This window comes from Vicugna pacos, chromosome 14 (assembly GCF_048564905.1).
Source record: "Vicugna pacos chromosome 14, VicPac4, whole genome shotgun sequence".
Classification (NCBI taxonomy): domain Eukaryota; kingdom Metazoa; phylum Chordata; class Mammalia; order Artiodactyla; family Camelidae; genus Vicugna; species Vicugna pacos.
The window spans coordinates 2,085,170-2,109,864 of NC_133000.1; the positions used below are offsets into that span (position 1 = coordinate 2,085,170).

Below are 24,695 nucleotides of genomic sequence, written 5' to 3' on the forward strand. Positions count from 1 at the left end.
GCAGTTTTCTCCATATTCTTAAATTCCACTTCAAATTTGCTGTGGTTTAAAAGCCAAATAAACTTTGTATCAAGTGTAAACAAGCAGGTGCCAGAGGAGAACCTAAGCGCACCGAGTAAAAGGTGGTTTTCAGCGAGACAGACAGTGTGTCATCAGTGTCTTCCTCTCAGAGACCCGGGCTTTGTGTCCAGAGCAAGCAAGCGCACCTGCCTGGCCACTTACCAGCTATAAGAGAAAGAAGCACAAATTGTAAACACATAACTCTTATTTTTAAGTAAGCTCTAACTCACGCCAGCATTCCTGTCGCAGTCTCCCCAGTCTGCGGCAGCTGCAGGGTGTGCCCCCACCTCTCCCACACCTGACGTGACAGCCCTGGAACACTCGGGGGGGCTTCCACACCAGCTAGTGAGTGAATGATGCCACTTTAAGCCAAATTTGTCAAAACAAGGTACGTGGAAATGCAGCTTCAGAAGCCAGCTCCAGGAAATGCCACCTGCAGGCTTCAGCTCATGCCTGTGGCGTAGGCGGGCCCCGTGGGTCGCGGACTCGCCAGCCCCCGCGCTCCGCCCCGAGTCAGCTCCTGGAAGACCTCTTCACTCCCCTGCACCTGTGTGTCTCCTGCTGGTTCTGCTTCTCTGGTCGAAGCCTGAGTAGTAAAGATGTGACTAATTAAAATTTCAGATAACTGCACTGTGTGGAGTAGCACGAAACGTCAGCTGGCACCGACGCAAGAAAAGCCCACCCGTCCTCAGGTCAGACCAGTCAACAACTTCCGTCCATTAAACACTAGTTACCCTGGCACCCCAGGGTTCTCGTCGTGTCGGAGGCTGCGGGCCCAGCGGCCCAGACCCCGGCCCAAATGCAGGAGGCCGCCCGAACCCCTCCCTCATGGGCAGCCACTCCCACACCAGCTGACACTTTCCACTTTCCTTTTCATAAGGAAAGCAAAACAGGGTAAATGGGGAAAAGCATAAAATAGTAAAATTTTTAAAATTAGCTCAGGTCCAAAATTCCTTACCCTGAATTGCAAAGTCTAAAAAGCTTCAAAAAATGAATACTTTCCAAATACATCTGCCAAACTATTGGTGGCAAAACGTGACCTAAACTTCGGTGAGGCTGTTCCGCGGTCCGTGCAGCGCGGGGGGCGTCCGTGGGTTTCACTGCAGAGGGACTGGTGCGTCTGATTAAAGGGGGCTGCCCAGCGCTGACGGACGTGCTTCATAAAACACAGCTTACGTGCACTTGCACTAACTTCCTAAAATCCAATTCCGAAATACATCTAGATGCAAGGGCTTCATATAAGGGACCATGAACCTGTATTTAAAAAAAAAAAAAAAAAGTCTAGGAAAAAACACAAAACTCCAACTAGACCAGCTACCATAACGGCCAGACAAGGTTCTCTGTGTACATTTTAATACCCAGAAGCAATAACATATATTCCAAGTGCTGAATCTGAGCTTTCAAGTAGCAAGAACTTCAAGTCCCAGACAGCCGGAGACCCAGAGGCTGAGCAGCCCGGAGCGGAGAGCTCTCAGCCCAGTCTGCCTGATTTCGAAGACCTGTGCCTCCAGGATAAAGATGGACACCCCTGCTGCCAGGGCTCCAGGGGGAACTAGCCCCAGGCACGCAGCCCTCTCCTGAGCAAGGGAAGCACCCATCCAGCCTTTACCTACAGAAGGACCGTATTTAATGAATCTGTTTCCAAATACCTTTGTATACCCTCTATGTCAGCTAATCTTACTCCCTAAAAAGGTGAATCAACTCTTAACAAAATCAGTGAGCACCTACTAAACCTAGTGTATATCAAGCATTTAATAGTCTATCACAAAAAAGAAACCATTAAAATTCCAGTATAATACATGGGAAAATTCTATCCTAATATTTCCAATAAACATACACACACGAGGAAATTTAATATAGTAAGATACTAAGTTTGATTTTCAAGGAACTACTCAGGAAATACCAGTTGCAATGATTTCATATGTACATTTGCTTTATTAAAATTGTGGCACTTAATAGCAGAAATAATCACATGGCTTCACATCCAGAAGCAATACAATAGTGGAGGCGCAAACATTCCTTATGACCAAGAAAAGTAAAAAAGTTTCAGTATGTTCCATAAGCCCTTCATTGCATAAAATATTACATTTAGCATCATTTACAGCCAGCACACTTATGTGAACTAATTATCATCACCTTTCTCTTACACTCTGCAAAAGAAATATGTCCGTAGGACATTCAAACATGATAAAAATTGAATGCCAGTTCTGAGTCACTCCTAGGGGAAACACAAGCCGATAATTCCTCTTTATAGCCTGCTAGATATCGTCACAATGATTTTACAATTGCTTCACGTCTTCAAAGTAAAATCCAAAACCTGCACTAAGTGCCACGTTGAGGGGCAACAGGGGTTCACTGCAGCACCTGTAGACGACAGAAGATTGCGTCGTGTTCGACCACACCACCTAAATGCCGACATTTGTGGGGAATATGCACAAACAAAGCAGATGTCCTAACAGGTGACAAACGCTGCTCTGGCAAGCAGCTCCTGGGAGCGGCGTTAACATCTCCGGGCTAGAACTGCCAGCAAGGGGTTCCCCCCGCGTGATCTCCGTGAACTCGGAGGCCTGTAAACATAGGGCGGAAACACATGGAAGGTAAGGACGTAAAGTGCACCCAGCAAGTACGATCTGCAGATTCGCAATCAAGTAATACTCAGGATTAAAATGCGGTACCATTTGTTACACATACTGAGGGCTTAATATGTAAAATTGCAACAAATTCATAATCAGATCCAGCTGATAAGAAAATAATACATCCGAGAGGGTCCACTTAAAGAAGTGATAAACTCCAAAGACTTAATTCCCCTTCTTCGTTTAAACCAATGATATGTCCAGTGTTTCATGAGCTCCTTCAAAAATATCATGTTAAAAACATAAAATTAACTTCCTCCTAACCAGAGACACACACTCTTCTCTAACAAATGGCTAAGCTTTGGTTATATAAAGTGCTGTTCAAAATGTGCCATCCCAGCCAGCCCAGCACAGCCAGAGATTCTGCAGTCACCACCGTCGTCAAAACAACTCTGACTCAGCCTTCCGTCGACAATCACGTTCAGACAACTGCACAGCGCCCCCACGCCGTCCACAGCGCGCTTCGCCACCCCTGCAGAGCTGGCGGCGGGGCCCGAGGAAGGACGCTGTCTGTGTTTGTGCTACAGCCTGCTCAACAGCCAGCCCTGCTGTTTCTTCTCTAAGCACCTTCACGCCTTCTGTTGTATAAAATTCTCCAGTTTGATGATGATGCAGGCGGTGCACTCCATCACCCGCATGGCGACCTCAGAAGTGAACCTGTCATTTGGGATCTGTGGGAAGGGAAGCAAGTCAGGGTACCTTGTTTTCAAGCTGTCTACCCCGTAAGCCTCCAATGTGTGGACATCATTCGTCAGCCCCTCCAGCTGCTGACTGTACTCCTCAATTTTCTGGGCAAGTGCCGTTGGCTTCACGTCCTTGTCAGACTTGCCCCTCACAGCATAGTCGGCAGCGATCAGGGCCAGCTTGGTGGAAAGGAAGCATTTAAAGCACACCCATTCGTTGGCATTTTTGTGAAGGTCGTTCCTGGCGGCTGAGAAATTTGCCCTGGCTTGGCGTAACCACCTCCGCGCTTCCACGGGATTCCCGACGGACTTGAAGGTGGGAGGGACAAAGAACCTCTGGGAGTAGGTCTGCCCGGCAGGAGGGGGGCCCTGCTCCTTGTTCTGCTGTTGCCTCTCAGATTTATGGCTCGTTGCTTCTTGATTCCACGAGGTATAAAATCTCTGGAACGAGCACTTTTCTGACTGAAAGCGGGATGCTGGGGTTGAAAATGTTCGCCTCGAGGCTCTGTCAGCATTTTGGTCAAGAAAAGCCTGTTTCTCTAATCTGTTGATTTCATTCTGCAAGTGTTTAAACACTTCATTAGCAATGTCGTGATTCTCTGGGTTTTTGTCAGGGTGCCACTTCAAATACAACCGCCTAATAATCTTCTTTCTTTCAGACTCCGGGAGCTTCCATGCTTGCTCCACCACTGAAGTCACTTCTTTTAAAATTTCTGGTAAAGAATTCACCTTGAGCTTTCTGGGGGAGTGCTGCTTGGAAGAGGAGGTCTTGTGGCCCTCCTTCCCAGAGAAGAGAGGGGGGATGCTTCGCAGACCAGGAGCCGGGAACTCCGTGGGGCTGGTCGGCGTGGAAGGGGCGCTGTCCCTGCTCTGAGAGCTTTCCTCGGGCCTCGAGAACTTGTACAGATCAAGAGAGCTGACTATTTTATACTCGCTATAACCGATGTCAATCTGATATATCTTTCCCAGAAAACTAGAGCTGTCAGCATCTTCTCTTTCAACTTCCTGCACAATAATGGCGTACGTGTACGTTGGCTGGTACGACCCATAGATGTCACCACCTTCAGCATCCACGAGGTACCCGACGTACTCTCCCGGGTAAAAGATGTTCATCGGATCCATCAGCAGAGTGTAATGAATCTCAGCAGGTATTGGGGTGCCGGGCATTGGAAGTTCAAGTTTTGAGGGTTCCGAAGAATCATATTTCACTCCTAAACTGTCAAGCTTCTCACTGATCCTGTAAATATCATTGCACCCTAGCATAGCAATTAAATATGAAGTGTCAGAAATCAAGTTGTCAGTGGCCGACTTAAGCGTCATGGCCAAGGCCAAGAGGAAGTTAATGTCTTTGCTGTCTGAGTGCTGTATGTAGAGCAGGATGACTGCGTTCCCAAACCTCTTCAGAAAAGCAAACGTTTCACTCCTGCTGTGGGGAATAGGATTAAAACCCTTAACTCTTAACGTTGTTTGAAGCTTCTCGAAACAGGACACTTTCAGTCCTTCCCTTAGGGCTTTGCAAAGTCGTATGGCTTTTTCCTCATTGGCCAGGAAAGCATTATCGTTCTCGTGCTTCATGATTCTGATCAGGCCGGTGATGAACTGTTCAGAGGACAAGAGCAACTGCAGCCTTCCCTGCAGAGAGCACAGGGCTCCAAACTGGCAGACTTTGGGGGTCTCCTCATCCAGCTGCTCTTCAAGGATGCTGCTCAGCAGACGCGGCCTGAGCTTCTGGGGGAAGAGCATGATGAGCTTGGTGTGGAAGCCGTGGTCCTTCCCCAGGTAGCACTGGCTGAGATCCACCAGCATCTGCACGCCGATGTTCCCCTGGACCCTGCTCTTGTAGTGCGGCGCATCGTCAAACACCAGGATGCTGGACTTCACCAGCCTGCCGTCCTGGCTCGGCAGGTAGAGAGCCAGGTCCCGGACGCCCTCCAGATCACCCCGCACCTTGACGGAGTCGTTCTGCAGACTCCTGAACAAGCCAGAGACTACTCTCTTCACGGTACGCATCTCGTTAGGATCTAACTGTTTTCCTTCGGAGTTTTTGAATATGCGGCTCAGCACTTCAACGTACTGCTTAGTTGAAATGATGTCTTCAGTGCCCAGGAGCTTGAACAACTGGTGGAAGGTGCCGAGTTCCAGAGGTAGCTTGTACAGGTAAGGTTTAAAATCGGACTCGTACTCCAGATTTATCACCACCTCCTCCGGCTTCAGAAGTTTCCAGCCATCTTCCACCATCACGAAAGCAACCCCCCGCAGCTGAAAACGGAACTCCCTTTTGTCTGCACTAAGAAATTCGTAAATGCTCCTTAAGACCTTTGCTCTAGTTTTTACCATTTCTTCATCCAAAGTTGTGATGTTGCATATGTTTCTGCAGTTATTAATGACCTTATCAAGGGGCGGGTCCAAGTTGACGTTAAGCAGGCTTAGAACCTGTTCCAGTTGTTCTTGTGGGCCAAGCTCACTCCCCTCCTGTTCTCTGATACTCAAGGGTGTGGCTTTCTCTGGAAGAATAGGGCAGGATGTCCATAACAGCTGTAGCACATCACACTGCTTGAATTTGGGATTGACCTGTGCTCCATTGAACTTTATAAGAGGAAGTGTTCCATTTACCTCTTGATACTGAGGATGAAATCGAATGAATTCAGCAGGGGCCCGCTCAGGACATAAGAATGGTATCAAAGACAGTTCTTTCAGAAAATTTCCAGATAGCAAGTCCATCCGTTCTTGGAAGATATGATGCAGGAGGATATCGACTGTATTTTGCAGTGTTTCTTTGGACCAGTTTTCAGTATTAGCTCTCACACTGACTTCCTTGGCGAACTGCAACAACTGCTGCTGAGAAAGCACATGTTTGAGTCCAATATTTCTTAAGAATTCCACCCAGGATGTCATAAATGCAACTTGGTTTTTGGGTTTTATAAGTTGTTCCAATTTTTTAAAGAAGTCCTTAGGAATAAACAATTTTTCAGGAAGCATAACTTCAAAAACTCTCACAGTTCTATCATAGAAATGTTTGGCTTGCTTTAGTCGACTGTTAGCATCATAGATTATCAGTAAACTTTCCAGTTTTTCAAAAAGTTGCTCCTTGATCTCTGACAATTCCTCAACACTTGATAATCTGTTCTTAAGATAGATCAAATGCTCTAATTTCGCATCATAAGAGAGATTTTCAATTTTTGGTAAGAGGTGTTTCAGATACACCTCCAGATCGTCTACAGGTACACAACCGAGCACTTCATACAGTTCTTTTAAGTGCATTTTTTCCTCTAGAAATGCAGAAGAGGATGACTGTGTCCACTTTTCCACTTCAGCTGACGGAATACTTTTCGTAAGCACATAGCATGTTCCAAATTTTGCAATGCTCATATAGCGACCACTAATGGATTTGTAGCATGGAAGGGACTTTAAAATTTTTATGTCATCTTGGGACATCAAGTGATTCAAATTGCAGTTGAAATACATCAGAAGTGCTTCAAAGTCATTTTCTACTAATTTTTCTGTTCTAAATGTTGAAGTTTGGACCATATAATGCAGAGCCTTCAAAATGCTTGTGGGGCTCTCTATGTTTGCCGTGTGACATGATAACAGAGGAGCAAAGGCACTGTCTTTGGAGCAGATTTTGTTCAAAGCAAGCTGAATACAGCCAGCCTTCATGAGAGCATGAAAAACCTTGTCACTCTGGGCATTTGGGAAAACCGCGATGTGCATGAGGCTCAGAGGAAGCAGAACATCACCTTCAGGAACTACGAGCTGATTGGCTGAAACAGTAAACTTTGTCCCAGGGAGCAAGGCCCAGTCTTTTAGGGTGTCAACCACAAGGTCAAAGGTTGGCTGTGTCTCTTCTTGGTCTTCTTTCACATTTACAGATTCGCTGATAAAATGCCATGCATTCTTAAGCCAAGACTCACTTGCAAAATTGTCTTTCCACTTTGTACAATTTTTGGTCTTATATTCACGAGGCAATACAGAGGATAACAGGTCTGCAAAGCTGGAAATGTCAAACACTTTTGCAACTTTACAGTTTAATAAAATATTACTGTATTTCAGATACAATGTATTCATGAACAAGTCTTTGCGGGATGGAATCAATTCATGGTATGTTGTGAGAAACTTGGGTCGTTTTGCATCAAACGTTTGCAAAACGCTGTCCAGTGTAATGAGAAGGGGCAGCCCCTCCACTTCAATCGCATTTTCTTCTGCATCCTTAAAACAATAATCCACTAGAAGTTTCAGACTGTGAAAAAGTTTCAGGTTAGTCTGCTGGAGGCGACAAGGCAGCTTGCCAATGTGGCAGTTGGTATCGGGAGAGGAAAACGTCATTAAAAAAGATCTAACGTCAGCAGGAGTGACATAACTAACAGGAATGTCAGCATCTATAAGACAGTGATACAGATTAGCAGTTTCATCACAGTTATAAACCAGGTTGAAGCCAATTTCTAAAAGCAGGTGTTTCAGTCTGTAGACATTCTCTGCCACTGTTTTGCGCGTTGTGATATTATAATCTGCATTCTTAAGGTGCTGTAATTCATCCTGCAGTAAATTGTCAAAAAAGGGTCTCATTTTATTGGAAGTAGACATATTAATCCAAGTGATTATAACTGCAGAGTGCAAATCAGAGCCATCAATATTTGGAGCCCGAACAACAGGCAGGAGACGTTTCATGTCTTCGTGAATGCAACTGTAAAGTGCTTTCACTAGACAATACAGATCTGGCTGTAGATCAAGCCTGTTCACTGGGAAAAATGATAAAAACTTTTTTAAAGTGTCCTTTACAACATGAATAGGCGTGTTCTGTAAAACTGATAAGGTTGGGTCGGAACCGGGGAAATACCGCTTTTTCAGCTGGATTAGTAATTCGACATAGGCAGGAGCGATCAGGGCCGTCATCAGGCTGCTGTTCCAGTCGCTTCGAACGCCGACCCCATTATCGTCCCGCCACAGATTCCTCCGAGCCGAATCGAGAGCAAAGTGGCCGTTCACGTGAAAGGGCAACCCCGTCTCTAAAGAGAGGGGCAGAAAACAGAAGGCCCTGTGGGGTTTCTTGTAGTTGTGAGTAATGCAGGCAGCCACCCCACCCCGTGGGAAGAGAGTGATGTCCTGGTTCTTGTGAGCTGACACAACGCTCCTGGATACTTTTTCCATGGCTGAGAAACCTGACCTGTTACAAATGAGCCAAGTAGTAAGGTTTCCTTCCGAGTCTTCAGTATCCATAGTGTAGGTTACCTGTTGAACTGGTATGTCTTTGAGCTGCCTCTTTTTAGTAACACTGTCAATTACAGATGCATGAAACTGTTTCCTTTTCAGTCTGTCTCCATCAGTGATTTTACCCTTTACAGAATACAGCACGTTTAGAGCTCCAGTAGCTTTATCTATTTCACAAATAGAAATTTTCTCCATGTGATTAAGAAACATTAAAAGCTCTGCCCCATCAGACCGCAATTTGTCCAAAAGATTCTGGACCATTCTGTCTGATGATGGGACTGAAGAAATTTCTGAAACTTTTGCCATTTCTGCATTACGAAGAGGAAATCTAAACATTGTGCAATTATCCAGTTTAAAGTGGGTTCCCAAATAAAGATCCAGAACATCTGAGAACTGTGTCCGAAAATCTGCATCCAAATCTCTGAACATGCGTCCAGGACTAACGGATGTGGCTCCTGGTGCGTATCTGGCATGAGGATCAAAAATACACAGGATGTCGTTGCCAGAGATAAAAGATGGGCAGTCTGTAATATGATAGACAGAATTGAAGCCTATCCCATACTGTCCAGTTTTACAAGGGTTTCCTTCTTTGGTGCCTTTTCCAAGATTCTGGATTCCTCTGACATCATCTTCTGTAAAAGGTTGGTTGTTATACACACACAGCGCTGGCCCCTGCAAAGGGGCCCACTTATCATCAAATATTCTATCAACTGGATGCTGCCTAGGGTCAAACACAAAACAGATTTCTGTGGCCTTTGCATCATCAGCATTTTGAAGAAGTTCTTTCAACATTTCCTTTTCTGAAGGATAGGCATTAAGGATACTCTTAATTCTGCTGGTCAGTTTTTCTTTCTGTCCAAATTCAGTGCCGAGGGTTGTGAAACAGATGTTGGACGCATACCTCTCCAAGGCTTTGTGTCGCTTTGGAACTGCTCCTAGTTTTACAGCTACTTCCCTGGGTATATCGGCGTGACAATATTTCACAGTGGTATCCTTTACTTTTATCCAAGGACAATCATTGTAGCATAAAGATTTTGCAGGGAGAAGCTTAAGATTAGTATCTGGCAATAATATTTTGCCATAATTTTTCTCACAAAATTCTTGTTTCTTTTCTCTAATGAGACTCCATATTCCTTCACTAATTATTCGCCGGCAAAGCTGAAAATTCTCTTCTGTTATTTGCTTTGTTTCTCTTTCTTGGTCAATAAATTCCAAAACAAGGGCAAAATCTTCAACAGTAAAAGACTGCCTCACACCCACACTTTCAAAAAGTTCACGGAAATTATTTTTATATTTATTAGGCAACTGGTAAAGGTATGGGGCTGCTTCAAAATTCAAATGAAAAGAAACTTTTTCTGAGTCAACATACGCATTCTCAACTAGAATAAAACTAAAGGTTTTTAGCTTTTCAATAATTGATGCCTTAGCAATGTCACTTTGCATCATTGCTTCATGAAGGTATTTGTAGCAAGCGTTGGTGATGGTCTCCTGGTACAATGTAATTCCATCATCAACTGATTTTGCAACTTTTTTCAACTGGTTTACAACCAGGTCCACTGTTGGCTTCCTTAGTAATCCCAAAAACTCTTTCACAGCCAAAGGCACTGAACCACAACCTCTGAAGGAATGTGAATTTTCATTTAGAATTGGTTGCAGAAGACAAATTATATCTTGATGTTCAGCTGTATAAAGGTCGGTTGCTGCAAACATGGTTTCAGGCTTAAAACTGTTACCTCTCCAGTCCAAAGAAAAACCTGCTGGTTTTGTCAGAAATGGAAGAAAGGGGATTGTTTGATATTTTGGAGCAAAGTCCTTTGCTCTGGGGTCCCTTATTTTAAGTTTTTCATCAATAAGACTTAGAAGGATGCTACTTCTTAGACAAGCAGCGCCATGATCACTTTTATTAATTTCGGCTACTGACTCTGCCCGTTCTAGCATGTCATCCCATAAAATGTCATCTTTCGCCATACCTAACTGAACTAATTTAATCAAAATAATAGGATTTAGATAATCCTGAGTAGAGCCATAAGGAAATCGTCCATCTTTAATATCAAATAACTTTGCAACTCGTCCTTCAGGGTGGATTAATCTTGATGGTAAAACCAAAGGATGCCCCTCCAAAGAGCAAGGAATACATGGAGTGACGCGAAGAATTCCCGAGAACTCATCGATTTTTTCATTTAGAACAAAATTCATTAAAGGATCTCTGAGTTCTGCTTCAATTTCTTGAATATTTGGAAAAAACACTTCTGAAAAAAACTGTTTCTCTGAAAACGTATTTTCAAGCAGTATCTGTTTGCAGCCGGCTTCTTCAAATCCTAATTTTACTGAAGAAGGAAGTTCAACAGCACAAAGGTTTTTTGACCCAGTCTTCTTGAGGTATTTCAGAAATATTTTGAAGGCCGCTGGACCCACATCTCTCCTGTTAAGTATAGAATCGTCTAGAAATCTCACATTCTTCATGGAAACCCATGTGGATCCGTCAGAGAAGACTCTTGTCAATTCCTTCCCTTTTCCGTGAGCTATATCTTCATAAAACCCTTGACAAATGACAGAAAAATCGTCGTGAACTGAGTCAGGATCAGGCCACACTGCATAGTAAGTATAACCCACTAGCTCCCCGCTGGCGGCCAGGTCCCGGAGGACGCCGAGTGCCTCCAAGTAAGCCTTCACGACGACGTGTCTCATGAAGGTGGCATTCCAGCGGCCTTTTGTGTCTGTCTTCCAGACCTCTTTTCTATTTGAAGTAACAGCAAAGCACCCGTTGATGTGAACTGGCAATCCTGTTTTTATTCGTAGGGGTAAATAGCAAAACACCTCTCCAGCCTGTGGTCTCACAGCCCACTTTTGGTCCTGGATCTCAGCCAGAAAAACTGCTACAGCCCCACAAGGAACCAGCCCCAGCCGCCTCCCACTCTCACTCAGGGAGAACCTGAGAGCCTCTCCTGTATCCATACAGGTACATATAAGCCACGTGGTACATTCCACTGTTTTTTGTGGCAACTCATCCGATGGCTTTTTGGATTGGCCAGACTTAGCCATTTCGAAGAGAGTCGCTGGGTCGTCATCCGGACCCCTAAAAAGCGGGGACTGTAAGTCAGCAATCCTTCTGAACACATGGTGAAATTCTTCCACTGTGATCTGAAGGATGCAAGACGACTTGGGTGCATCAGTGGGAAGCTTTTTGTTACTGCTGCCGCAAGTCTTCATGAGCTTAGCAGCCTCTTTTAAAACACTTAAGACTGGTGCAGTCAGTGCTTTAGAAGAGCACGACTTCTTTTTAATTATTATTGTATCTTGTGCTAAGCTGGGATTGGTTTCCTCAATTTTCAAGTACTTTAAATACATTGAGTTTACACTCTGAGTGAAAATGATAAGCCTGTGTCCGCAGAGACTAAATTCATCCACAAGAGAGTAGATATCTGCTGTGTTGTAGCAGGTACTGCTAACTTCGCTCACTTTTGCCTCCTGTTGAGTTCTAAAGGACAGTCGGAAAAGAGTCCCACTGTAGCTGTAAGGTGCTTCTACAGTCAAGGGTAACTGACAGCCAAACACGTCTATAAATGGTTTGAACTGATTAGGAAATTTCCTAAGTCTTTTCTGTTGCTTACTCCAATTAATTTTGATCCCAGGATTAGATTTGTCTTTAATGTGCTTACTGATATGGTTTATGTTTGGATCAAACATTATCATGAATTCTCGACTCATGATGATGGGGATGTCAGTGATGTGGTACACGGAATTAAATCCCAGACCAAATTTTCCAACTTTGTCAACTTCTGCCCTTTTTAAGGATTCTCCTAACCTAGTTATGTTCACAAAGTCTGAGTCGGAGAACTCAGAATTATTGAATGACCAGAGCGCTGGCCCGTGACAAGCTGCCATTCCCGGGTCTAGGAGGTTCTCTCTAATGTCCATGTTTCTTCGCATGTCAATCATGAAGCTGCACTCCGTTGCGTTTGCATCATCTGCATTTTGAAGTAGCTCTTTAAAAATATCTGACACTGATGGGTATTCTTCCAGAATATTTTTAATTCTTACAGTAAGTGGTTCTCTTTGTCCTGACTGCTCGAATCCCATGTTCTCGGGATTGATCAGTCTCGTGCTGAGGCATGGGACTTTCAGCCACTCTGCAGTTTTCATGGGGATGTCCTCATGCACCAGAATGATTGGTTCCACTGAATCTTCCAGTAGGTCATTAAGGTCGTCAACTTTGATGTCACAGTAGCAGCACTCGTGAATTGGCTTCATGATAAGTTTAGAAGGGTCCTTGCTGTGATGTACAGGAACTGGTGTGTTGGGGCTTGCTGGGATCTGATTGCTGTACAGCCATCTGATGATGCTCAGCATAAGATGAAGATGCTGCTTGCTTTCTTGGTCACTGAGATCTTGGCCACTTTTGAGATATATCTTCTGAATGACCATGGAAATATGATCTGATGTCAACTCTTCTATTGAACCACAGACCTTAAACAGCTGGTGGAATTTTGCCATGGTTTTAGGCACACTATGCAAATAAGGCTGAAGGTCAAGATCATGGAACGGTTTTATCACAGCTTGGGCAAGGGGACAAAACTTTTTGCCAGTCCAAACCCATGGAAATTTTAAGGCTCTGAAAGCATCTTTCCCTTCATTTAAATGGTCATGCATAAATCCATAAATTTCAAGCAAAATATGCTGGAACTGGTAGTAGTCTTCATCACTAAAGGTTTTCGAGGTGTACCAGTCAACAACCATCTTAAAGTGCTGTAAGACAGCACTGACGCTAGGTTCTGTGACGATCCCTAACGATTTTTCCAAGTTTACGTGGACGCTCTCGACAAGAGGAAGTGACGAGCCCACCAGAATCGCATGGGCCGCGTCACACATATCCGGTGGTGCACAAAGGTCACAGAGATCTCCTCTCCAGACTAGAGAGCCTGGGTAATTTGGAGGCCTTTCCTTGCAAGCTGGAACCCACTTTATTTTCTTCAGTGTCATCTTTCCTTCAGTCGACTGCAACAAGGCGTGGTTCTTATTTAAAACCTGTAAGAGGGTTTTGGCTTTCTTTAGAAGAATGTCCTGATTTGGACAAGAACTGACCTGTAAGGCTTCGATTTTTTTCGCCACTTGCACAACATCTTTCTCTCTGAGACTGGCTTCATTTTTTAAACCAATCTGTCTTAAAGAGTGGAGAACATCTGGTGAGGTAAAAGCCGGTGGTGGGAAACACGTTTCCTCTTCGTTGTAGAAGAGATCCTTTAATACTTGTATATCCGGATCAAAGAGCTCACCGGCTGAGACCATCCGTTCCTGTGAGACCTGAATGAATTTTAATGGTATCAACCAATCAAGCACATTTGGATTCTCATTTTTCAAGGAGGATAGATTCTCAAGGACCCATAACATGAGGTGAGCCATCTCTTCATGTGAATAAAATGCATTTTCAAGGTCTTTTAAAATAAGCTTTAAGCAACTGGTAGTCTTTAACTTCTCTACTTTCAGCAGGTTTGCCAAGCGGATGGTCGCCTCGTCGCTGCTGTCGATGACGGAGACCGAGAGCCGCAGGTCCGCCGGCAGCTTTGCCATGTGGTGCAAGACCCTGCAGCCTTTCAGTTTTGTGTAAGAGGAAACTCCCTGACTGGATGAGTGATTAATTCGCTTGAATATTGTCAGTTCCTGAATGATTCTTTTCTCCTTTTCACTGCTGTCAGTTAAGCTGGCCAAGAACTCCCTCAGGGCGTCCTTGTGCGTTGGAAGGAGCGAAGCTATCTGGTTACAGAGTTTTTGCAAAGGCATCTTCTCCATTATCTGCAGAACAGCACTCGGTGATGGCGAGTGAATGTATTTTTTAATAAGTGGATGTTGTATGGAGGCATCTAATTTTTTGAGAACAATCCCTCCAAGTTTCTGTACAATGTCTGCTAGGAATTCGGGAAGCTGTGCTTCAGATTCGTCCTCTAAGATGACTAGGGATGGAATCCTGAGTCTAACGAGGTCCACGCACGTCTGACCTTCTTCTAGCGCAGTTCTAGGGATAAGTGGCATCTCATCAAATAAAGTCAGATCCTCTGAAAAATGTATATAGAGATTCTTCCAAACCATTTTAAGCCATGAAACAGGCGGGTGATTTTTGTCTTCATCAAATGGATACCACTGGACGATCAACTCTCTGCCAGGCCAGAACGTATTCACTACTTCTTTGATAAGACGTGCAAAACGATCTGGATTTAGAAGCTGCAGCTGAGTACATGGTCTTCCTGTAAATTACATAAAGAAATATTATGAATACATAAAATTCTGTTGTAACTTATTTAACTTTCTGTTCTTACAGATTAGATAGCACTAGAAAGTCTTTTGAAGAGTTTTAAGTATACTGTAAAAATGCAAAAATTCAGTGTAACGGAGCTGATAGAGAATCACACATTAATCCATATTTATAATTGCCTATGGGAGCAATAATTCTCTCTGGAAAGTGCTTATTTTAAATATACGTAAAATGCATTTACATGTGTTTTTAAAATTATCCTATAATGTCCTACAAATAGAATCAACACAGAAAACAATTTTTAGTGGTTATTTGTCCACAAATAAAAGCATCAAAGAAAATGGGATAATTTTTTTTAAAGAACCATTTTATTTAAGGGTAATTTATAAGTAAACCCAATAAGAATTTCTGTTTTTCGTGTTTCCAGGAGCCACATGGCTGCACGGAATAAAGAGTGGGCCCAAGGTGAGGGCACAGGGGCTGGCTGGCATCTCTGTCCCAGCTGATCAACGCCCTCAGAAGCTGAGGCCACAAGGAGACGTGGAGTTTCCTCTGCACCATTAGTTGGATGGGTGAACTAGGTGTCATGTAAGCTTTCTGGGACTTGATTTATCAACTGGAGAAAGGATGGGGATGGGTCCTAGTGCTAAGACTGCTCTGTGCACGTGTCCAGGGAGGGAGCACATTCACAACCCTCCCTGGGACCGATCACTGACCAAAGTGCGCTCCTCTGGGCTCTGGGCCTCTGCAGAAATGCTTCAGGGACAAGCAACGGGAGCAAGCAGAGCACGACTGTGAAGGCAGGGGTTCCCCCCACCAAGCAGCTCCACTTCTGGGTGTTTTGTAACTAGGAGACTAGTAAGATTTTGTCTGGAGGAAAAAGATTTCTGCCCAGTAGTCTAGAAAATAACTTTTTATTTCGAAGTGCATTTTGTGTTTCAGAGTATTTATAATACCATAGTAACAAAATTTTAAAATAACACTCTATACCTATAGGTATATATTTACCCCTATAGTGGAATAAAAAGCATCTCAAATTCAATCTTATGGAAAACTAATACTCCATTTTCCCCCTATGTACATACAATTTCTTAAAAGACTAATTTTGGGAAAAGCTATAAAAGAGGGCACACCTCAAGCCCCTAGGAATGTCTGTGTATCATTATTTGTTAACCCAGGACGGACACCCTTGTTTCACAGACTCACACATCAGGAAGATGACCTTACCTTCTACCAAGAAAGTTATCTTTCATGTTACAATATGACACTTAAAATTACTGCCACAGAAGTTTAAGCAAGGGCACATTCTTACCTACGTTCTGATTATTTACAGTTTCTACATTGTATGTAGACTTAGACTAAATCAAGTAGTAGTATTTAAGAAGTCAAAATCTTGCAGCAGTCTGACTAGTATAACCTCCTTGGTCTATGAATCCCATTAAAATATAATTGTTAAATTAATTTTTGAATATTTTTAAAATGCCTACTGAATTGAATTAACTATAATAGAATATCTAAGTCATAAGGCAAGGATATAATGCCAAAGATAAGAAAAAAGAGTTAGAAATTAAAATTCAGAACACTCAAAAACAAAAAAAAAAGTCAAATATGCACCACACTGTGTTCTGTATTAATAATCACCACATGACATGCATTTTGTACAAAATCCTATGCAATATCCTTGCATGAAATTTGGCAATTTATAAAACACATACCTACCTTTAGGAAAATTATCTAATATCAATGTATAAATAAATGCCAATAAAGCACACATACCACATGTAACATGCGATTAACACCAGTCATGCTCAAATGAAAAAGCATCTTAGAAAATAAAGGAGAGAGAAAATGGAGTAAGAGCCAATTCTAAATACATAAGTCGATTCAGTCTGAAGTCCTGACTTCTATTTATTTTGTATTTACGCCTTTAGCTTTTAACCCTAAAGTATAAACGAAAAAGTCTACATGCCCTGGGTTAGAAAGGCACTGAAATTGTGAAACACCTCTAAAGGTATCAGCAAAGTAATCTCACAGCATTTTAATAAATGGCTTGTGTTTCGTGGCCTGGCCTTTACAATTATCAGCACTGCCAAACGAGGTTAACTGTCTAGCACTGCAGGTGCTCCCGGAGATAGAAAGTTTTTATCTGAACTCTTACCAAATATGATGATCTAGCAATGACTCTTCGAAGAGTCATCTGTGCTTTACTGTAGATCAGTTCAAAATAGTAACAGCAATGTGAATCACTGTTCAAAGACCGCGCTCCATTTTTGGTTTATTTCTGCGTTTATGTTCAGTACTAACTTTGAGAAAGATTTTCAACATGGATGGAAATAGGATATTAGCCTACTTCAGAATAAGGTGAGGGTCCACTTAAATGGTATGCTGTGTATCAGTCAAATCCCCAGAGAATCAAAAATGTAAAAAGGGAAAGAAATGGAGCGCACAGAGGAAGGGGAGGGCATCCTGCCCGCTGCTCAACCCTCCGCCCTCCGCCGGGCGCCCTGCAAGCCCGGCACCAGCACAGGGCGCACCAAGCGGCCAGTGGAAACCTACCGGCTAAGAGGGAAGGCACCGAGGTGGTTCACAAGAGCCCTTGTGACCACACTTCTCCAGAAGTCAGCACGATGCTGCTGCCGCCACCTCCGTGAGCCAGGGCAGGGCCCGCGGCGGGGAGATGCCGGCGTGCCCGGGCAGGAGGCGGCGGGCGGCAGCGCACACCCAGTCTGCCTTCCCGTGGGTCACACCAGGAGACGTGAGAGCGCGGAGTCACAGCAGCTGTGACTGAGAAGCCACTTTTAGCACAAGCTAGAAATCAAAGTTAATATTTATATGAATTCTCAGTGACTTGGTTTCTAAATTAATTGTAATATAGGTATTGCCTGCTTCAAGGAATAGACTGACTCCAAATATAATGTCTACTATAAAAACAATTTCTTATAAAGCAAGCCCTACATCCTCTAATTTTCCAAGTGAAACATGAACTGGGGGGAAATAATACAAATTGAGTTAAAACTTGTTTTAAAAAAAGACAGTCAGTAAATGCCACTTGGCCTTGCAAGAACAACCGGCCAACTGTTCTGACCGCAAGCCATGGGCCGCCCGCGCTCCTGGCGGCCCGTCTGCATGAGGGCTCCTCGCCTCATCATCACAGGTCCCAGGATGGATTCACCTTCATCCTGTTAGTCTCAGTATTTATGTGCACCGTTTCACAGGTGTGTGCACTCTCACACTTTCCCATAAAATACCACAGCTTAAAATACAAATTTCAGCATTGTTCTTTCATTTGAGACTAAATGGTCTATGAAATGCATGTTTCCAAGTCATTTAAATATGATTTTCTTGTGGTATGTGTAACAATCACCTAAATTCCTGTTAGTATAGTTTCCTCTCTCCTTTAGTAGTTATTACCATCAGAAAAAAAAGGTTGACGTAATTTCTAGCTACTTAGGTAAATGAAAAAACAGGATTCAAAGAATCAAATGAACAAAAACATCAGGCTATAAATGAACACAACGTTTAGTCAGTCACCATACCTGAATATCCCCAGAGAAGCTGTTGTGCTAGAACATAATTAAATCTGTTCTTAGAAAAAGCCAGCATTGTCACAATTTTCACATGACAGCTATAGAAATTATTCTGTGTCTTAAGATAACACTATTTGCAGAATCTTTACACATCATTATGTAAAAGAAAAGCCATAAACAAACCTCCAAACATAGGAGAATGTACATTTAAGATTTAAAGATGTATTTCACTGCAAACTAAATCCACACTACGTTAAGGGTGGAGAATCTCGGTACAGAAAGAAATCAAAGAAGAAAGATTATGTACTTTCTATGCATAAATTACTTCTCAGCAACATAAAGACAGTCAGCTGATAAGCTCTCGGTGGCCTTTCTGTACTGGTGATCACCACATGATATTCAGGTAGCCTAGATAATTAAAGACATCAGATTTTTGAAAATTTCTGGAATATCTCTGTACAATCCCAGTACAGCACAATTAATTCTGCCCTTATGACAAAGAAAGGGAGGTTTATCACATATTCCACTGCTTGCCTGCGGTGACCACCAACAGTTACAGACTTCAGGGAACTGCTCCACGGACATCTGAACCTCCTCTGCCTACAGCAGGCACATCTCTCCCACTCGGTGAGAGGTCTACGCATGTGCTCCACTGGGCAGCTGACACAGAGACCACTGGTCTAAGCAAAGGGATTTAAGCCCTGCTGGTCATAGCATCCTTCCAGTTACTTTAGAGGCATTTTGTCAGTCAGTCAGTATTGACTGAGCACTAGGGATACAGAAATAAACAGAACAGACATGGTTCTAGGCCTTGCCTTGCAGTCTCCTGGGGGAGGCAGTGGGTAGACACACGATTTAATGATCGAGCAGGGACAAGTGTACAAGTGCTCCGAGGGGCTCAGAGCTGTGTCAGTACACATGGGCCGTGTAAAAGCAGAGCACGAGGGAGCCAGACAGCGAGGAGGGCAAAGGAAGCCCTGTATACCGCACCCCGGGGGGAAAGAACATGCTGTCTTCTGGACACAAGCAACCGGGGAGGTAAGTGGGGACTGCCAACAATCACAGTAGCAGCAGGTGCCGGCAGACCCTTTCCAGGTACTGGCATCCCTGCAACACAGAAGATGGAGCCAGATCATAGACAGCCTCATGTGGTAAGGATTTTGGCCTTTGTTCCAGAGACAAAGGGGATGAAGCCACTGAAAGATTTTCAGATAAGAAGGGAGGGATTTTTATTTCAAAAAGATAATCCTAGCAGTACTGTGTGGAATTAACTAGAGAGGCAAAAATCAACGTGGGGAGATTTCCGAGGTTATTTCCACATTCGAGGTGAGAAACACCACCTCAAAAAGCGTGAGGGGTGGGCTTCCTAAGACACAGTCCTTTTGTCCGAAGTCGCTGCGGAAGGAGGAGCCCACAACACCCCCGTGGCACAAATCTTGCACTAGAATCTTTAGGAAACTTCTGATCCACACACCGGGGGCTGACACCCAAAACTGACACTTTTTTTCTGCAGCTCTCTGCCCGCATACGTGTGAGGTCGGTCTCTCTGTGATGAACACTTCAGTGATCGCATGGTTGTGTGGGAGTGGACAGTGTGAACACACCACCCCTCCAGATGTGCAGTCTGCAGGCTTTGCCCTGAACGCCCAGCTCCTCTGAGGTCCCCTGACCTGCCAGCCCTCCGAGCGCCGACTCTGTTCTCAGTATCTGACCGAGGCCCCACCGCTAGCCACCAGCACTGGTTACCCTGTGTGTCCCTTCAGTCCCGTTCACCTGTACGTCCTCTCCACCTGGCACCATGCCTGGCATGCAGGGGAAATGCCAGCAAGTGTTCACTGCAGAGACTTCGGTTGTGACATGGAACAAGGCCTGAGGCCATATGTAATAAATAGATGTACAAAATTTAAATATAATTAGGATCTTGGTGCCAACCTGTTAGGCATTCCTACCATTTGTCTGACTTTTCTTTTTTTCTGTTTTCCTCCAAAACCAATTTACCTGCTCTTCTAACTTCTGATGGTCACCCATTCACCCATTTACTCAAGTAACTTAATACAGAAATGATCTAGACCTGTAAATAGAAAAAACAAAACAAAGCAGAATCATCATTCCAACTCTGCAACTCAGGTGAGCCATTTAAATCCTTTCAGCTTCAGTGTCTCCGTCCCTCAGAGGAGGAAGACGATGCAGGCTGTATCACCTCACGACTGTGGAGAACAAGTAAGATACTGAAGATACACATTTGAAAAAGAAACACTGACTCCAACATGGAGCCCTGCCTGCTCACCTCGTACCCTGCCCTCCCTGCCCCCAGTGCATCCCGCCCGGCCCAGGAAGGGAGGCACGAGCATCAGCTCGCCCCCTAGGTGCTGGGAACACAAAAGAAAGTAAGAGGTCGCCCCTGCACTCGGGATTTCAAAGTCCAGCACAGGACAACCATGGCTGTCATCAGGCCAGGAGGACAGGCCGTAGGAGTGACGCAGAGGCATCTCCTAGATCTGCACAGGAGGGCAGGGCGTGGGGAGAGGTGACAGAAAGCCTCTCGCAGGAGACGTGTGGGCTGAATGTCACAAGCTGAGTAAAAGTCAGCAAGGCAGAGTGAAGGATGGGAAGAGTGCTCTAAGCAAATGGAACACAATGTCCATAAATGGGAAAACCATAATTTGAGTAAAAAAGAAATTGACCAAGCAGCCACCTTGTAGGCCCTGGGCTGCACGCTGGTACAGACCCCTCGGGCTCCGCTCCGAGTCTGTCAGTCCGCACGTGCCAGGCAACGAGCACAGCGGAGAGACGCGAGGGAGCCCACTCTCCCAAGACGAGCCCCACCCGATCAGTGTCCACAGGCAGAGCTTCAGCAGGGCAGGGGTGGGTGGGCGGAAGGGTGAGAACCGGAGGCAGGAGTCCTGAGAAGTTGCAGTGATGCATCAGGGATGGGGGGCCTGCACCCAGCAGTGGCACCGCGGTAAGAGGGAGGGACAGACGCAGCAGGTTGAGTCACAGGACCCTGGAGAATGAGAGCGCGTGGATGATGGGTGCCTGTCTCTCTGGGCACTCAGACAGAGGATGAAGACTCAAGTTGTGCAAATGGGGATTTGGAGATACTTAAGGAACTCCAAGGGCAAAATGACAACAGCTGCCCCTTCTCAGCATTTATTAAGCGTGGGTACTGTGTCACTGTACCTAGTATGTGCAGTGCCCACCAGGAGTAAGCCGCTTCCACAGAGGTTTTCAGTAACTTGTCCTCCTGCCATGATGCCAAACCAGGGAACACTGAGCAGTGAGCTGTGACTGTCCACCACCCTCCCCTCAGCCTTCTTCTCATTTCAGCTGGTAATAAGGCAATCTGGCATATTCGATGTCACTGAGTCTTGAGGGCCTCAGATGTGCTCTTATGGGAAAAAACTTCACTGGATTTCATAATAAAAAAAATCACTAACTGCTGACCTCAGTCTGACAAGGTTATTGGAATAAGAGTAGAAGCAAAAGCTCGTTTGCGGTGATGGTGGACGATGAGGAAGTGCAGACCGTAAGCACACACCGCTCCTTCTAGAAGCTGGACCGTGGAGAATGCAGACAGCGAGTCAAAGGCAAGGCCTGTTTTGTCTCCCCCCACGGGAAAGACCGCAGCATGTAATTGCGAAGGGGAAGGGGCAACAGAGGTAAACAGCCAAGTACAAACAGCAGTTTAACAGTTAGCTCAGGATTTTAAACATGAGACAAGTAAAAGGTAAAACTACCATGTAATTAGACAGATTCTGCCTGGGTTACAGAATTAGAGAAATACCCACTGCAGAGAAAACCTTCACATTTGAACTACATACAACAGTACTTTCAAAGCTGACCAATCAGTTTTTACTGAAAATTGGTAAACAGAAGTCTGCAGGGCTTTGAGTTAGCAAAACAACTGCATAATCATCATTAAGAGCAAAAGGATGAAACGTCATGTACTTGTGATGTTTCCTACCACACGAAGGGCGCTCGAGAAACCAACACTCCCGGCCTCTCCCCCTCACCAATCCCCCATCTCCCCACGCCACCAGAAAGTGGGATGACTTATCGACCGGTCAGTTTAGAGGGAGACTCTGCCCGTGCCCAGGAAGCCTCCCAGGATGGCTCCCCCAACCCCGCTGTGCAGGGCTGGGCCCCGCACAGAGGGAGGCCTGTGGGCTTCCAGCGTTGCTGCGGACTGGCCTGGCGAGCTACCCCTGTGACTCTGGAGTTCCACGGTCCACTGTGGGCCTCACGCCACGATCTCGATACCAGAGCTGTCAGTAACACAGGGGTGATCTCGGACATCTATCTGCTGGGGTCCTCTCTGCACCTCTCTTCACTGACTCAGGTCTCAGGAAAAGAGAGCAAATGTGTCATTTGTTGGGTCCCCATCAGCCCCTATATTATAATGTCCCCAAAACATTAGAACTGTTAATGGCAATAAACAAATATCAAATCTAATTTTTGTCTGGAATTAATGGTATAAAAATAATGGGGAGGATGCTTAGGAGGCAGTCACCTGTCACCCATACAGCCAGTAAAGTGCTAGAAAGGCTGGGGGCAGGGTAATGAACAGTCACAAGAATGGCAGGCTGTTCCTCAAAGCAGGACAAAGAAAAGTGACCATGAAGACAACCTGTGGGACAACTGAGCCACACGTGATGGGAGACAAACACACAGTGAAGACGGCCCGTCTAGTGTAACAGTCCAAAAAAATTAACCAAGAACCACAGATAAAACACGAGGTCTCACAAGCACAGGAGCACAGTCCACAAGGCCCCTCTCCCCGGAAGTACGTATGTAACTCGCTCGATCCATCCACACCATTAAGAGTCAGGGTCACGGTTGCCCTTGAGAGGATGTGCCTCTCATGGAAAAGCAGGGCCCTGGTGTTGGAGTCCTCTGGTTTTGATCTGGCGTGTTCAGTTTGTAAAACTTCATTAGGCCTACATTTAAGATACATATGCTTTCTTGCAGGTACATTATACTTCAGTGTAACGTTTTCCTACAGGAATATAGTAGAGAATTTGAAAGATAAGGATATCTATAAGTTTGCAGCAAAGAATGTTAAGATTATAGGAATCCATAGTTAGGCTCCCAAAAAGGACACTTGGAAGATGACAATTCCTAATTAAGGAAGGGAACACCAGCGTTACAGTGACGCCTCCCGGTTAGAGTCCTCATGCAACAGTGTTCACACTCTCATTCCCTCGAGCCTCACTCTGGCTCATCCTGAACTTGCCTCTCCCATTCCAACTCCTTTGGTCCATATTTAAATGAGTGAAGATGCACAATCATCAGCAACTGTTCCTTTGGCCATTATCTTTGAAAACAGCACAGACTATAAAAGATGTATCATAAAGAATATGCTTCACAACTTTAACCAGTAGAACAATCCAGAATTTTTCAGCCCCATGTCTAACTTAAAAAAAGTTCAGGCAACAGTCTTAGAAGAGAAAGGATGTTCACAAAAGTTGAAAGATATTAAACTTAGAACCACAGTTATTTTTTTCCCCAACTATTCTGTCTTTTCCTAAAAAGAATTCCCAGCGTAGGACACCCATCCTTTGCTATGACCCCAGAAGTCCCCTTTCCTGACCTTGCTGCAGAGGTCACTTCATCAGGCTAGACTTCCCTGAAGCTGCCCCAGCACAGAACGGTGGGGGCAGGTGGTGTGGGCAGCAGAACAAGGCTGACAACCTTGTCTCCTCATCCGTGCAACCAAACTGACACCAGCTGTCCTCACTGCTACACAGCCTACAAGGGATGAGGATGGGGGCTCAAATAAGAAAGAAATGGGAAAGCACTGAAAAACTGTAAAGCACTGTGCAGGTGTGATAAATTGTTCTGATAAATGCGCACTACCATACCATGAGACAGGACAGATTTTTAATAATCACCTTTGGATTCTTTTAGGTCTCAGAATTCAGTACTGAGATCCCTTAAAATACAACAATGATATGAGGCTGAACCATATGAAATTGCTGAGTTACAGGCCTAAAACGGATAATCACTGGCAATTTCATATTGGTTCAACTTAATAGGAAACTTACAGAAACTGTTTACATTTTTATAAACACATTTATTAAATAAAAAAAAATAAACAACAATAATACCTCGGGTTTGGGCAGCTTCCTTTAAAGCAGCTAAAAGGTGAGGCTTCAAGTTATCCAAAATAAATCTTCCTTCAAGACCTGGGAAAAGGGACCTAAAAAGTGAAAGAAACACAACAATTTTAATCTTCTAAGATAAAGAAATACAATCACGTAATTTCAAGCCAGTTAAATGTACTCACTATTTTACATAAATTATAACGTACCCATGAAATCACACACTACAAAAATACTTT

At 44.4% G+C, this 24,695-nt stretch overlaps 1 protein-coding gene across 1 annotated transcript in view; it reads right to left on the bottom strand.

The window, feature by feature from the left end:
- Window positions 1–1,975: 1,975 nt before the first annotated feature.
- Window positions 1,976–24,695, bottom strand: part of SACS (sacsin molecular chaperone) — a 38,346-nt gene continuing 15,626 nt past the window's right edge. Inside the window, exons 8-9 of the mRNA XM_072975996.1 lie at window positions 24,463–24,554; window positions 1,976–14,820 (exon numbers count right to left, since the gene is read on the bottom strand). Coding sequence (XP_072832097.1) covers window positions 3,263–14,820; window positions 24,463–24,554 — 11,650 coding nt within the window. The 3' untranslated portion in view covers window positions 1,976–3,262. The remainder of the gene's footprint in view (window positions 14,821–24,462; window positions 24,555–24,695) is intronic.